This window comes from Ictidomys tridecemlineatus, chromosome 10, assembly GCF_052094955.1.
Source record: "Ictidomys tridecemlineatus isolate mIctTri1 chromosome 10, mIctTri1.hap1, whole genome shotgun sequence".
Classification (NCBI taxonomy): domain Eukaryota; kingdom Metazoa; phylum Chordata; class Mammalia; order Rodentia; family Sciuridae; genus Ictidomys; species Ictidomys tridecemlineatus.
The window spans coordinates 57,721,812-57,737,736 of NC_135486.1; the positions used below are offsets into that span (position 1 = coordinate 57,721,812).

The following is a 15,925-nucleotide window of genomic DNA, read 5'->3' on the forward strand; positions in this document are numbered from 1 at the left end:
TCATGAGTTAGTATACTTTTTCATTGTACTAGTTCAGGTAATTTTTAGGTATCTTTGCCTTGCATTTTTTTGATTTTTTTTTAATTGGTTGTTCAAAACATTACAAAGCTCATGACATATCATCTTCCATAAACTTAGAAATGATTTTTCAGAATAGTCTTAAAAAACAGAAACAAGAAAACCCTGGGAATAAATCTAACCAAAGAGGTGAAAGACCTCTATAGTGAAAACTGTAGAACACTGAAGAAATTGAACAAGACATTAAAAGATAGAAAAACCTCCCATGTTCTTGGATAGTCAGAATTAATATTTTTTAAATGGCCATATTACAAAAAGTGGTTCACAGATTAAAGGTGATCTTCATCAAAATACCAATGACATTTTTCACAAAACTAAGAAAAACAATTCCAAAATTCACGTGGAAGAATAAAAGACAATAAGAGCAATGCTGGGGGAGATGACATCATGATAACTTATCTCAAATTATACTACAGAGATATGGTAACAAAACAGCATGATATTAGCATCAGAACAGACATAATTACAGTAGAATAGAATAGACAAGTATATATAATAGTCATCTGATACTTAACAAAAATACCAAAAACATATGTAGGAGAAAAGAGCCTTTTTAACAAAGGGTGATAGAAAAACTAGGTATTCTGATGTAGAAGAATAAAAGTATATCCTTGTCTCTCATTCTATGTAAAAATCAACTCAAAGTGAATCAAGACCTAGGAATTGGACCAGAAACACTGCAACTACTAGAAGAAAACAGATTCAACTCTCCAGCATACTGGCACAGGCACTAACTGCCTTAATTAGACACCTGAAAAGCTCAGTAAATAAAACCAAGAATCAATAAATAGGATGGCATCAAATTAAAAAGCTTCTGCACAGCAAAGGAAAAAAGAGTGTGAAGCTACCCCGTAGAATGGGAGAAAATCTTTTCCAACTACTCTTAAGAAGAATTAAAAAAACTGAACACTCTAAAACCAAATAACCCAATGAATAAATGGGCAAATGATCTCAACACAGACATCTTTTTCAAAAGAAGAAGTATAAATGACCAATGAATAAATTAAAAAAATATTTAACATCCTTAGCAATCAAGGAAATGAAAATCAAAACTATACTAAATTTTTATCTCACTCCAGTTAGAATAGTAATGATCAATAATACAAATAACAATGTCTAGTAAGGATATGGGGGAAAAGGTACACTTATACATTGTTGATGGGACTGCACATTAGTATAACCACATTGAAAAGCAGTATGGAGATTCCTCAGAAGACTAGAAATGGACCCACCATATGACCCATGCATCCCATTCTTTGGTATTTTCCAAAAGAACTAAATCAGCACATTATCGTCATACACACATGGCAATGTTTAAAGCAGGACAGTTCACAATAGTCAAGTTATGAAACCAGCCCAGGTTCCTATTAACAAACAAATTAAGGAAATGTGGCATGTATACACAATGGACTTTTGTTCAGCCATAAAGGAAAATTATGGCATTTGCTAGTAAACAGATGAACTGGATAACATCATGTTAAGTGAAAGAAGACTCAGAAAGTCAAGGGCTTATTGGTTTCTCTTGTATGTGGAAGGTAGAAAGAAAGGAATTTTTTAAAGGGGAGGGGCAATCTAAATAAAAGGGAGATGAGTAGGGTAGCAGAGAAGGATGCGGGAGGTTTGAGGAAGTACTGGCAAATGAAATCTATAAAATTATGCCATGTCCATGAACAGTTATACCACAATCCTACTTTTATATGTAATTACAGTACACTAATTAAAATGGTAGTAATGGGAGATCAGTAGAATAGAGCAAGTGGATTAAAGGGAGGATGGAGGGGAAGGTACTAGGGAATGTGGTTGATCAAATTATGTACAAATATAGCATAATTTATAATGCACCAAAAAGTTTTTGAAAAATATTTTTCTATGAAACATGTTTTATATTCATTTCAAAAGCTGTTAACCACCCCCCCTTTTCTTTTTGTACCAGGGATTGAATTCAGAGGCACTTGGCCAGTGAGCTGCATCCCTAGCCCTATTTTGTATTTAGAGACAGGGTCTCACTGAGTTGCTTAGCGCCTCACCATTGCTGAGGCTGGCTTTGAACTTGCAATCCTCCTGTCTCAGGTGTGCACCACTGCACCTGGCTAATCCCTTTACTTTTAAAAGGTTTTCTATATAGGAGTTTATATAGCATGCAGTTAAAATACCAGTGTTAACTTTGTTTACTATCTGGTGGTATTCAGTTATTTTCTCTTTGAAGCTGCTTTGAAGTGAAAGTTTCAAAATTGGCAGAAATAACTTTTGAATGATTTGTTGTAGACAGGCTTAATTTCTTTTTTAAAATGTCATGTTGTGATATTTCTTTAAATTATTAGATCTTTTTAAATTATTTGGTTCCTTTAGTTGAGTACTGTAGTCTGAATAATGATTACTGTTATTACAGCCAAGTTGTTCTCTACAGAAAAGTCTTATTAATATATAGATATTGCCAGAGGGTTAGGGTGGAGATAATTATACAATACATGTTCAAGTGTACTAGCTGTTTTTTTTTCTTTTAAATCACATTTTAGTTTAAAAAAAAAAAGACTATATTTTTAAGGTTTAGAATAAGTAGGTTTTTGAAATTGACATGGGAGTGACTAAGAACATCTAACTCATTTTTGTTCCTTATTCTCTCAGGGAGATCTTTTGGCCCCTGACTAGAGGGGAAAAATGGAACAGAATAAAGTGGACAAAGAAATTTTTTAAAACTGTACTAGAGCCAGGTGTGGTGGCACACACCCGTAATCCCAGTGGCTCAGGAGGCTGAAGGCAGGAGGATCTAGAGTTCAAAGCCAACCTCAGCAAGAACAAGGCACTATGTAACTCAGTGGAGAATCTGTCTCTAAATGAAATACCAAGTAGTGCTAGGAATGTGGCTTAGTGATTGAGTGCCCCTGAGTTCAATCCCTGGTACCAAAAAAACACAAAAAACTCAACAATACTAGGAACAGTGTGGAGTAAAGTGGAGTGGATTTCATTCACTTTTCACTTTTACTCAAGAGTAGTCAGGCATTATACACATGTTGGCAGTACAGTTTTACAGTAGTGTTTTTTTTCCTCGTATATTTGTTGTACTTGTTATTTCATCCTTTAAATGTTCTGGTGCTAGATTCTTTGTATTCTTTTAGGACTACTTAAATCTACATAAAGTTTAAACCTTAAACATTTTTTCTGAAGTACAATTTTTAATTCTCTTTGGGAATCTTTATAGTTTTTGTGTTTGCAATGCTAGGGATCAAACCCAGGGCCTTATACTTGCTAGAGAAAACATTTTATCATTGAGCAGTACCCCTAGCCCTTGGTTGTATTGTTTTTTCTTCCATATTTTTTTGTTGGTACATTATAGTTGTAAATAATGGTGGGATTTGTTGTTATGTATTCATATGTGCACATAATATAACAATATAATTTTTGGCCAATATCATTCCCCAATATTTCCCCTTTCCTTCTCCTACTCCCTCTCCCTGATTCCTTTCTCCTACTTTACTGGTCTCCCTTCAATTTTAATGAGACCCCCTACACTTCTTTTCCTTTTCCTCTGTAGCTTCCACATAAGAGAGAAAACATACAGCCCTTGACCTTCTGAGTTTTGGCTTATTTTGAATAACATAATGTTGTCAAGTTCCATTCATTTTCCTACAAATGACAATTTCATTTTTCTTTATGACTGAATAAAACTCCTTAGTGTATATATGCCTCATTTTCTTTATGTATTGATCTATTGATGGCTGGTTCCGTAATTTGACTATTGTGAATTGTGCTGCTGTAAATGGGTACGTATGTATCACTGTAGTATGATGACTTTACTACTTCAGGATTAATAGTGAGAAGTAGTTTAGCTAGCCACTTATCTGTTGGTTCCATGCCTAGCCTTTTAAGGAACCTCCATACTGATTGCCACCGAAATTTTAGTAATCTACAATCCCATCATCAGTGCAGGAGTGTTCCTTTTTCTCCATAGCCTTTCAACATTTGCTTTTGTTTGTTTGTTTTTTGTACCAGGGCTTGAACCCAGGGGTGCTTAACTATTGAGCCTCATCCCAGCCCTCTTTTATTTTTTAATTTGAGATAGATTCTTGCTAAGTTGCTGAGGCTAGCTTTGAACCTTTGATCTCCTGCATTGGCCTCCCAAGCCACTGGGATTACAGGTGTGCACCACTGTGCCTGGCTGTTTGTATTCTTGATGCTGCAGTTCTGACTGGAGTGAGATGAAATCTCAGGGTAGTTTTCCTTGTATTTCCCTAATTGCTAATGGTGTTGAATAGTTTTTCAAATATTTGTTGGCCATTTGTATTTCTTTTGAGAATTGGTCTCAAACTGTGATCTACTGACCTTGAACTTGTGATCCTCCTGCTGCAGCCTCCTGAGTTGCTAAAATTACAGTTGTGTACCACTGTGCCCAGCTGGTGTTAAGTTTTTTGATGATTAACTCTTTGTCAAAGAGTAGCAAAGATTTTCTCCCAATTTGTAGGTTCTCTATTCACATTCCTAATTATTTTGCTGTACAGAAGCTTTTTAATTTGATGCCATCGTACTTATTAACTCTTGGCATTATTTCCTGAGTGTTAGGATTCCTATTGAGAAAGTCATTGCCTGTGCCCATATGTTGGAGTGTCTATGATTTGGTCTAATTCCTAGGTTTTTTGATTCATTTCAGTTGACTATTGTTCAGGGTGGGAGATAAAAGTCCTCATTCTTCTACCTATGGAGAACCAGTTTTTCCAGCACCATTTGTTAAAAAGGCTATCTCCTCTGTTGTATTTTTGCTTTTCATGTACTGAAACTTTGTTTAACTTGTTGAAAGCAGACAGACTTATTTATTTTACTGTTCATCCAGGTTGTCTATTTTTTCTTCAGGCTTACCTTTTGTTACTGCTCCAAATAAATTTGAAGCTCTGGCTGCTCATGATGCTTTGGTGGAACTCAGTGGAGCCATGAACACTACTGCATGCAGTCTGATGAAGATAGCAAATGATATTCGTTTTCTGGGTTCTGGTCCTCGGTCTGGTCTGGGAGAACTGATCTTGCCTGAAAATGAACCAGGAAGCAGTATCATGCCAGGTAATCACATAGCTATTAAAGGTTGGAACTGGAATTTAAATAAAATCCCAGACATTCTCAACTTTAGAATGTGATCCCATAGTTAGATAGGGAAACACAAGACACACTTGTTTCAAAATGTTTGTGTGGGCTATCTTGAATCAGGATTTCTAAGAACATCACCACACAAGTTAGGAAAAAGTTAGCTATATTTCAGTTCTCTTATTTGAAGAAGGTATGTAATAGTTCTGTCCTTCACAGGCCAAAGCAAAGAGAATTCTAGAATAGTGTTTTAAATAATCAGCATGAGTTGAATTAAAAAAAAAAAAAAGTCATACCAAGTCCTCTTATTTCATGTTTTGTGTTTAGTTATGGGCCTGTCAGTTTAAGGTAAATGATACAGGCACTTGGTGTCTGGATTTCAGTAAGTCATTTGATAGACTTACCTGAAAATCATTGGTTTCAGTGGAGAAATGTGAACAGTGCTGGTGAGTGAATACAGCTGGATGAATAGTAACATTTAAGGAATGACTGATGAGTTGAGTCTGGTCTGGAGGAGTATCTTGAAAGTGAAGGATTCTACCCATTCAGCACTGTACTAGTGACTGAAGGTGAAGGCAGAAAATACATGCCGATCATACTGGAACAAAGTTGAGGTGGCAGTATTTATCACATGATAGAATTGAGATTCATAAAGTCCTCTGTAGGCCAATATACATCAGTCTAAAACTGACAAAGTAATTTTTAATATTGAGAAAGAATGGTCTGACGGTTGATTGTTTTAAATCTGTGCCTGTAATAGATCAAGAGAATATCTTGTTTTTAAGTATTTCATATTGACAAATGACATATGGATTTACTTGATTGCAAATCCAAGATGATTTCCTAAAAGAGAAATGGAGAGTCACAGATAAAGGAGGTATCTTCCCAATGTGTTAACTTGCATTGATTAGAAGAAGCTTGTTGGAGGGACATTCCCAGGGTAGTGGAATTCCAGAGACTCGTGGTAGATAGCAGAGTTTCAGCTTGACAGGAAGCTTCCCAAGTGTTGGTGATATTCCTCTTTTATAAGTGTTCCCATAGCAGCTTATATTTCTCTTTATTTACCCAATGTCTATGAAATTGCCAGCTTTTTTCCTAACCAAGTTCCATGAAGGTAGGGTCTCCATATTTCTGATTGTGTATTGTGTACTTGGCTCCATAACATGAATAAAAACCACGATAGTGGAGAACTGTAATGTATTAGATGTAGTTTCTCATTAGCCATCGAGTGATTCAGTTTTGTGGCTACTCATCTCCCTTTCTTTAGTCAGTTTATTTCATTAAATTGGTCTTTTTTGAATGTCTTTTATTTAATGAAATTAGACTTCCTCCTTTGCCTGATTATTTGACATAAAACATAATTTTAAACTGATGCATGAAATTATGAGCGCATTTGATGTGCATTCTGTCACTGGTGGTTTCCTTGAAGGCAAGGTGAACCCTACTCAGTGTGAAGCAATGACCATGGTTGCAGCTCAAGTCATGGGGAATCATGTCGCTGTTACTGTTGGAGGCAGCAATGGACATTTTGAATTGAATGTTTTCAAGCCAATGATGGTAAGCTTTAAATTCAGTTTTTAATGATTTTGACTAAAAGCTAATTGTCATTGTTTTTGTTTTTCCTTAAGTTCAAGAGTTTCCACATTAGATAATTATATGATAATAGTAGCAATTGGAAATCAAGTACTTCTTAGAAGAGTAGCCCTAAATATTAGGAATTAAGTGATTTGACAGTTTGCATATTTATTTTACTGGCTTCTACCTTTACTTCTGCTGACATTCTTTATTTCTTCATATGGCTTTGAGTTATTTTCTGGTATTCTTTCACTGCAGGTTGAAGGGGTCCCCTTTGGCATTTCTTTTTTTTTTTAATTGGTTGTTCACAACATTACAAAGCTCTTGACATATCATATTTCATACATTAGATTGAAGTGGGTTATGAACTCCCAATTTTACCCCAAACGCAGATTGCAGAATCACGTCAGTTACACATCCACAATTTTACATAATGCCCTATTAGTAATTGTTGTATTCTGCTACCTTTCCTATCCCCTACTATCCCCCCTCCCCTTCCCTCACATCTTCTTTCTCTACCCCATCTACTGTAATTAATTTCTCTCCTTGGTTTATTTTCCCATTCCCCTCACAACCTCTTATATGTAATTTTGTATAGCAATGAGGGTCTCCCTTCATTTCCATGCAATTTCCCTTTTCTCTCTCTTTCCCTCCCATCTCATGTCTCTGTTTAATGTTAATCTTTTCTTCCTGCTCTTCCTCCCTGCTCTGTTCATAGTTGCTCTCATTATATCAAAGAAGACATTTGGTATTTGTTTTTTAGGGATTGGTTAGCTTCACTAAGCATAATCTGCTCTAGGGCCATCCATTTCCCTGCAAATTCCATGATTTTGTCATTTTTTAGTGCTGTGTAATATTCCATGGTGTATAAATGCCACATTTTTTTTATCCATTCATCTGTTGAAGGGCATCTGGGTTGGTTCCACAGTCTAGCTATTGTGAATTGTGCTGCTATGAACATTGATGTGGCAGTATCCCTGTAGCATGCTCTCTTAAGGTCTTCAGGGAATAGTCCAAGAAGGGCAATAGCAGGGTCAAATGGTGGTTCCATTCCCAGCTTTCCTAGGAATCTCCATACTGCTTTCCAAATTGGCCGTACCAATTTGCAGTCCCACCAGCAATGTACAAGTGTACCCTTTTCTCCACATCCTTGCCAGCACTTGTTGTTGTTTGACTTCATAGTGGCTGCCAATCTTACTGGAGTGAGATGGTATCTTAGGGTGGTTTTGATTTGCATTTCTCTGACTGCTAGAGATGGTGAGCATTTTTCCATGTACTTGTTGATTGATTGTATGTCCTCCTCTGAGAAGTGTCTGTTCAGGTCCTTGGCCCATTTGTTGATTGGGTTATTTGAAACTACTAGAACTAATAAATGAATTCAGCAAAGTGGCAGGATATAAAATCAACACGCATAAATCAAAGGCATTTCTGTATATCAGCGACAAAACTTCTGAAACGGAAATGAGGAAAAACACTCCATTCACAATATCCTCAAAAAAAATAAAATACTTGGGAATCAACCTAACAAAAGAGGTGAAAGATTTATACAATGAAAACTACAGAACCCTAAAGAGAGAAGTAGAAGATCTTAGAAGATGGAAAAATATACCCTGTTCATGGATAGGCAGAACTAACATTATCAGGGGCTGGGGATGTGGCTCAAGCGGTAGTGCGCTCGCCTGGCATGCGTGCGGCCCGGGTTCGATCCTCAGCACCACGTACAAACAAAGATGTTGTGTCTGCCAATAACTAAAAAGAAATAAATATTAAAAAAAAAAAAAAACAGAACTAACATTATCAAAATGGCAATATTACCAAAAGTTCTCTATAGGTTTAATGCAATGCCAATCAAAATCCCAATGGCATTGCTTGTAGAAATAGATAAAGCAATCATGAAATTCATAGGAAAAATAAAAGACCCAGAATAGCAAAAGCAATTCTAAGCAGGAAGTGTGAATCAGGTGGTATAGCGATACTAGATCTCAAACTATATTACAGAGCAATAGTGACAAAAACAGCATGGTACTGGTACCAAAACAGGCGGGTGGACCAATGGTATAGAATAGAGGACACAGACTAATCCACAAAGTTACAACTATCTTATATTTGATAAAGGAGCTAAAAGCATGCAATGGAGGAAGGATAGCATCTTCAACAAATGGTGTTGGGAAAACTGGAAATCCATATGCAACAAAATGAAACTGAATCCTTTCTCTCGCCATGCACAAAAGTTAACTCAAAATGGATCAAGGAGCTTGATATCAAATCAGAGACTCTGTGTCTGATAGAAGAAAAAGTTGGCTCCGATCTACATATTGTGGGGTCGGGCTCCAAATTCCTTAATAGGATACCCATAGCACAAGAGTTAATAACAAGAATCAACAAATGGGACTTACTTAAACTAAAAAGTTTTTTCTCAGCAAGAGAAACAATAAGAGAGGTAAATAGGGAGCCTACATCCTGGGAACAAATTTTTACTCCTCACACTTCAGATAGAGTCCTAATATCCAGATTATACAAAGAACTCAAAAAATTAGACAGTTTGCATTTTTAATAGGAAGAAAAATTCTGAAGTAGTATAGGTTTCTTCACCTAAGTTCAAGTTTCCTCAGTTTAAAAAATTAAAAGCCTGCCTCCTTCTCATGTTGTACTTTTGCTTCCTCCTTTCTTCAGATTCAATCTTGAAGGAATACCCCACAGTCACTTTCATTTATGCTACGATTCCCACAAGTCCACAGTGCCTTCCACTTGCACCTGAGTTATTCTCCCATCATTAGTGACCTCTTCAATTCAACAGATATCCCACAGTTCTTCTCTTGCATCATCTGATGTTGACAGTGCCTCCTTGAAACAATCTTCTTTCTTTCTCCCCAGTTCTCTTCCTATCCCAAGTCAAATTCTTTTTCATTGGTTTTACCTCTTCTACATTAGTGGAAACATTGTATCTATCCGAATTGTTCTTTTTTCATTTTTTCCAGAGATAGAACAAAATATTATCATCTTTCATCCATTTTTTCCTAGCTTCAGATAATGAAGCTGCATCACTATTTAGAACTTTATCTGTATCAAGTATTGTTATATCTAAAATATTTTAGAGGCGTATTTTCTATTAGTATATAGTGTGAAATCTAATCTTAATTTGATAGGCATGCAAATGACAAATATTAAGTGTATTCTCTCAGTAGTTTCGCTAAATATTTATCAGCTTCTACTCCATATCATGCACTGTACTGGGTGCTTACAATAAAATAGTAAACAAGACAGATTTTTCCCTTCTGCAGTGTATGTTCTAATGGTAAATAAAAAACCTGCAATAGAATTCAGACTCGTAAATTTTTCCTTCCCAGTAAGTTTCCATAGAATTAACAGCAGCTATATGTCATATATAGGCACATAGCAATCATTGTTGGATTTTTATAATTTATCAAGCATGAGTTGAATTTAAAAAAAAAAAAAAGTCATACCAAGTCCTCTTATTTCATTTTTTGAGTTGAGTTATGGGCCTGTTAGTTTAAGGGAAATGATACAGACACTTGGTGTCTGGATTTCAGTAAGTCATTTGATAGATATCCAAGGCACATAGAAAAGGTAAAACCAATGAAAGAAAGCCTAAGAGGGGACAGGAAGAGAAGAAAGAAGAAAATGTTGTCTTAGTAATCTTTTAAATTTTTTCTTGTTTTGTTTTAATAGAAAACAAATCGAGATTATCAACATTTGCCATGTAATAAAGTGACAAGTATCAAATTAAACTTTTAAAGTTTAGTGCCTTCTATTAGAGTCTGTTGGAAGTGTACCCTTGAGTTTAGACAAAAGGCTATTAAGATGTGAATATATCTTAGTTTATATTGGAAATACTATAAAAAGAAGCAAATGGTAAAACATACCAATTACTTTCATATTATAAATTATATGAAAAGTTAAGGTGAATGGAATGTCTGTTTTATTAAGTATAAAAACCTTGGTGATCTTTAATTAGAACAAGATATATTCCATGATTGTAAAATTATATCAAAATGAACTCTACTGTCATGCATAACTAAAAAGAACCAATAAACAAAACAAAACAAACCCTTGTTGATCTTTAAGAACTGGGAAACCCTGACTTGACCAGTTGCTTCAAGCATATACTTAATTTTTAAATTTCTGCATCTGTTTCCTCCTTCATGGAATATTATTTTGTCTGTCTCTGGGTATCCAATCCTCTGTATCAAGTAGGACTTCATCAGTTCTTATAGCTGGAGTTAATTCCTCTTTTACTATGATCACCAACTCTTCATACCTGTTTTATATACTCAACATGAGTGATCTTGTATTTTATGCTCAACTAGTAAGGAAGTATTTGCCCATCTCATCCTTGTATTGCCTCTGATAAGGCAATAATTTTTCAATTTCTATGCCCACAGCCTATCCCTGGTCCTTTTTTTTTTTTTTTTTTCTTTCTTATGAGACAGGATCTCACTAAATTGCTGAGGCTGGCCTTGAACTTTCCATCCTCCTGCCTCAGGTTCCTGAGTCACTGGGATTACAGGTGTTTGCCAATGCCTGGCCCTCAAATTTGGTTTTTAGGGTGTAGGGCCTTACAGTTTTTAGGAGTGCTATATGCTTATTGAATTATACATTGAGAATAAGCCAACAGATAATATGTGTCATTGGTCAAAAAAAAAATAATAAGCCTAGTAATGTCTCTTCCTCTTCTTTCCCTCCCTCCCTCTCTCTCTCTCTCTGAAAGATTAAAAATGTATTACACTCAGCCAGGCTGCTGGGAGATGCTTCAGTTTCCTTCACAGAAAACTGCGTGGTGGGGATCCAGGCCAACACAGACAGGATCAACAAGCTAATGAACGAATCTCTAATGTTGGTGACTGCTCTTAATCCTCATATTGGTAAGAATAAAGAATAATGCCATTTTGAATGTAAAATTAAAAGCTGAAACATTTTTAGAGAATGCCAAATCAATGTTTGTGGATAGCAAATTCCTTTTGGACATTGAGTAAAATCTCTTAAAATACTTGAAATTTTATTAAAAGATACTTTATATATTTATAACTTCTATGGTGACATAGTTCTTTCAAAACGTGATCCATTATATTTCATTTTATTTTAAATATAATATTCAGAAGTAATATTTTAAATGTATTTAAATGGCTTCAGAAACTCAATGTGCAGGTACTTGGGGAGGCTCTCTGTAAGACCTTCAGCTGGTAATGTCACTAGGTGGCACTGGCTGATTATCCACATGGAATGAATCTGCTTATCTTCACAGATGCTCTATAATACTTTGATTTTGTTGTTTTTATCCAGTTCAGATATGGAAAGCTGCCAAGTAATAGAAAGAAGGTTATATATTCATTGCTTTTAGAGAATGGGGAAAAAAAGGAAATATTGTGTATATAACCATGCTTTTGTATTGCAAGTCTTTTCCAGAATTGTAGCTGTTTTATTTTGTATAGAAGCAGACCTGTATGGTATACTGACCATAGCAATCCCTGTTGGATTGGCTATTTTGTAGGTTTCAAGGCATTCATTGCTTTATGTTGTGACTTATAAAAGGCCAAACCCTCACCAGGCATGGTGGTGCACACCTATAATCTCAGCAGCTCAGGAGGCTGAGGCAGGAGGATTGCAAGTTTGAGGCCAGCCTCAGCAATTTAGTGAAGCCATAAGCAACTTAGCAAGACCTTGGTGGGTGGGCCTGGAGATGTGGCTCAGTGGTTAAGCACCCATGGGTTCAATTCCTGATACCAAAAAAAGTCAAACCCTTTCTTTCTGCTGAAGTTAATATAGTCTTTGATTTTCTGTTTTAGAACAATAAGTTACCATGTAGTCTTATCATGTTATGGATACTACTTTAAAGCATTTTTCTATAATTATGAACTTTCAAGGCAGATTTTATATCTCAGCTTCCCAAAAAGCTAAAATTTCAGTTTTACAATAGTAGAGCTCATTTGACTGTTTTAGGCAGCCCTGAGCCCAATGTGATGTTTTTTTGGTATAGTATTTATAATGATATTTTGATCCATTAAAATTATACATCAACATTCAACTAAAAAGATGCAAAGGGATTGATAAAAGGTTCTTGTGAGAAATATTTCCTCAAATCTTTAAAATTAGAAGTATCTAAAACTGAATGACATTAGTTTAAAGTGAGAGAAAAAGACTTATTAGAGGCAAAACAAGAATAAAATGAGCAAATATTTCCTTACTAGTTGACAGAGACTGAGCCATGCAGCCCTCCAAATCATGGCTTCCCCATGGCCTAGATGTGTAACAGACTAATTGTTAATACTATCTCGTGGAACTTGAGGACTGAAAGTAGTGAGCATTCATGCTTAGACATCCTCTTGAGTTTCACATGAGAATTCTTTTCAAAGCTACTCTGGTCAGTAAATGCCCTTTACAACATGTTGATCATTCACAAATTCAATTCAGTAATAAAATCAACCATCTTAGTAGTTTGTATTATAGGTGATGATTAATTGCATATACACATGTAATCATATTGCCTCAGCAGCCTTCTTACCTTGGGTCATATTCCCCTGGTCTTTGTTTTTTTTTGGTCTTTCCTCCTACCTTGTTTTCATTTTCATTCTTGCCTTCTGATTTTTTGTTGTTGTTGTTGGTGGTGGTGGTCATTTATTTTTTCTAATTTTTAAAAAAGTTATATTAAGTCAAGACTACAAGGCCAAATGCCCAATCCCTAACTTCATTTTAAAGCATATAATTCTGAAGTCAGCAATGTACCTGTGATCTTTTGTACCAGTATATATTTCTGCTATACTGCCCCCCCTCCCCCCCCCCATCCTTGTAATGTCTGAGGAGAGGCCAGGGAATGGAAGCCACTGCAATAGAGACTCAGAAGAATTTGCTGCTGTAAGGCATGTCTCTCCTGAGAGCACTGGCTGTTCCTCCTTCACTGAAGGGACTTCTCACCCCTCAGAGCTAGTCACCAGTTGCCAGTTGTTATGGTACTATGTACATTTTCTGCAGGACTGGAGCATCTAACCCATTAATGCTTTCTTAGAAAGATAATTGTTGCTGGTTAAACATGTTGTTGGAGAAAATGTACCCTGTGTACTTTTATGTCTTGGTGCTATATATTCTTTTTTGTTTTCTCTGTGAAATACCTAAGTTAATGGACAAGTTCAATGTAGGAGGACATGTGCTACTTAAAGTGAGGTATGTTCAAGTCTTTATACCTTAAAACAAGTAAAGGTTTTATTCTATATTAGAAGTAAATTATCAAGATATTCACTTTAAATACTTTTTTTAAATTTTTGGAGTATGTCATTAAAGAAGACTTCTAGCATCAATATCAAGTAAACAGTATTACTTTTTGCTTTAGAATACCAAATTTCATTAACTCTGGTGTTGTCTATTTTTTCTTCAGGGTATGACAAGGCAGCAAAGATTGCTAAGACTGCACACAAAAAAGGTTCAACTTTAAAGGAAACTGCTATTGAGCTTGGCTATCTCACAGCCGAGCAGTTTGACGAATGGGTAAAGCCTAAGGACATGCTGGGTCCAAAGTGATTGAAATAAATTTATGATAAAAATAAACATGTAAAATAAAATTTAAAAAATCAGACTCCTTATGTTTATTTCTTAGACAAAAATGAATACACTTAAAAGGAAATTGTTGTTAGACTTGAGACTCACTAGCAAAGAAATTTGAGCAGTGTATAAAACTCCAGGTTAGCTAGGTTCAAAGTAAATTGAATAAGTACAAAATATATAAAATAAAAGAAAAAGTCTGTTTCCTTTTTTATGTTAAATAGTATTCTAGTTGAATCTCTGATATTTGTACATGTATTTTTTCACTGTAAGTTTTCTTAAAAAGCCATGAGGTTTTTTTTGTTTTTGTTTTTGTTTTTTCCCTATTGCCAGGGATGGAACCCAGGACCTCACATATGCTAGGCATGTGCTCTGCCACTAAGCTATCTCCCTAACCCTGAAGAGTTATAAATTTTTTGGTTTGGATTATTTAAAAAAAAAATTGTTCAGTAAAAAAAACGTTCTTTTTGTTTCAATCCAAAATCATGCCCATCTTTAAGTTTTCTATGATTTGGGAGCATGTGTTGACCAAGCCCTTCTGAGTAGCTATTGTGTATCTCTGTGTTTGTGCATATATTTAAAAAGCTAGAAAATAGGGTAGATTAAAAAAAAAAAAGTGAGGTATTTATACTGTATGTGCTAATGATACACACACACAGTGTTACTTCAGTTATTATAAAAAGACTGGAAAGATGTGGGTAAAGGATTTCAAACATGGATTAGAAGGATAAGGGAAGCAGGCGAGAGGACTAGAAAGGAGGGAAAGATGAACAGGTCTTGTGAGTGAGTCTTGCCCATCATCTCTCTGCATCTCTGCTAAGAATTTTCTGCAGGAACTCATTTGAAACAACTTCAGGGGATTTTGGATTAGCAGTTCTAGAGAGATCCAGAATAGATTGACCTAAATCTAAAGCTGAAGGATTTAAATCAACCTCTTATATAGGGAGTTGGAACAGGGTTGTTTTTTGTTGTTGTTATTGTTTTTCCTCTTTCCACGTATGTATTAGCAGGGTCATGAAGAGAGAAATGCCCATGAGCTGAATATCTGTAAGTAATGTTTTATCAGTCATATTTTTTTTAAATGGAATACTTACCCCTAATATTCTTGGAAAATTAATAACATTAATACCAACTCTCTCTGTGGTGGTTTTCGAGTAGTTGCTTTATATAGCATTTAGAAGTGTAATTAAAACAAGTTCTAACAACATTGTGATGGAAGATGAAATTTAAATCTTTTTTTTTTTTTTAAGCCATGGGCATTTTTATTGTAAAATGTTTTCAAACTTACTTTTCCATCAAACTGGGTGCCTACAAAACCTACTTTCTAGCACATGTAACACTGATTTTGCCAGCGTTGTTCAGATGATGATGATAATAATGCTAATACAGTTTGCTTTAATATAAGCCAAGCAACTGGGGAGGCTAAGGAGTATAGCAGTTTCGAGGCCAGCCTCAGCAATTTATCAAGACCCTGTCTCAAAAGGGCTGGTAATGTGGCTCTGGTAGAGCATCCCTGGATTCAATCCCACTACCAAAATAAATATTGTCATGGTTTGCTCTAGTCCCTTTTGTTTGGGAAGAGGAAAACAAAACTTAATACAATACTGTCATTAGATTAATAATACTGTCATTTTATATATAGTATTATATA

At 35.4% G+C, this 15,925-nt stretch overlaps 1 protein-coding gene across 1 annotated transcript in view; it reads left to right on the forward strand.

The window, feature by feature from the left end:
• Positions 1 to 14,303, forward strand: part of Fh (fumarate hydratase) — a 29,045-nt gene extending 14,742 nt beyond the window's left edge. The window contains exons 7-10 of the mRNA XM_005326576.5: positions 4,924 to 5,127; positions 6,578 to 6,705; positions 11,453 to 11,606; positions 14,111 to 14,303. Coding sequence (XP_005326633.1) covers positions 4,924 to 5,127; positions 6,578 to 6,705; positions 11,453 to 11,606; positions 14,111 to 14,253 — 629 coding nt within the window. The 3' untranslated portion in view covers positions 14,254 to 14,303. The remainder of the gene's footprint in view (positions 1 to 4,923; positions 5,128 to 6,577; positions 6,706 to 11,452; positions 11,607 to 14,110) is intronic.
• The last annotated feature ends 1,622 nt before the right edge of the window (positions 14,304 to 15,925 follow it).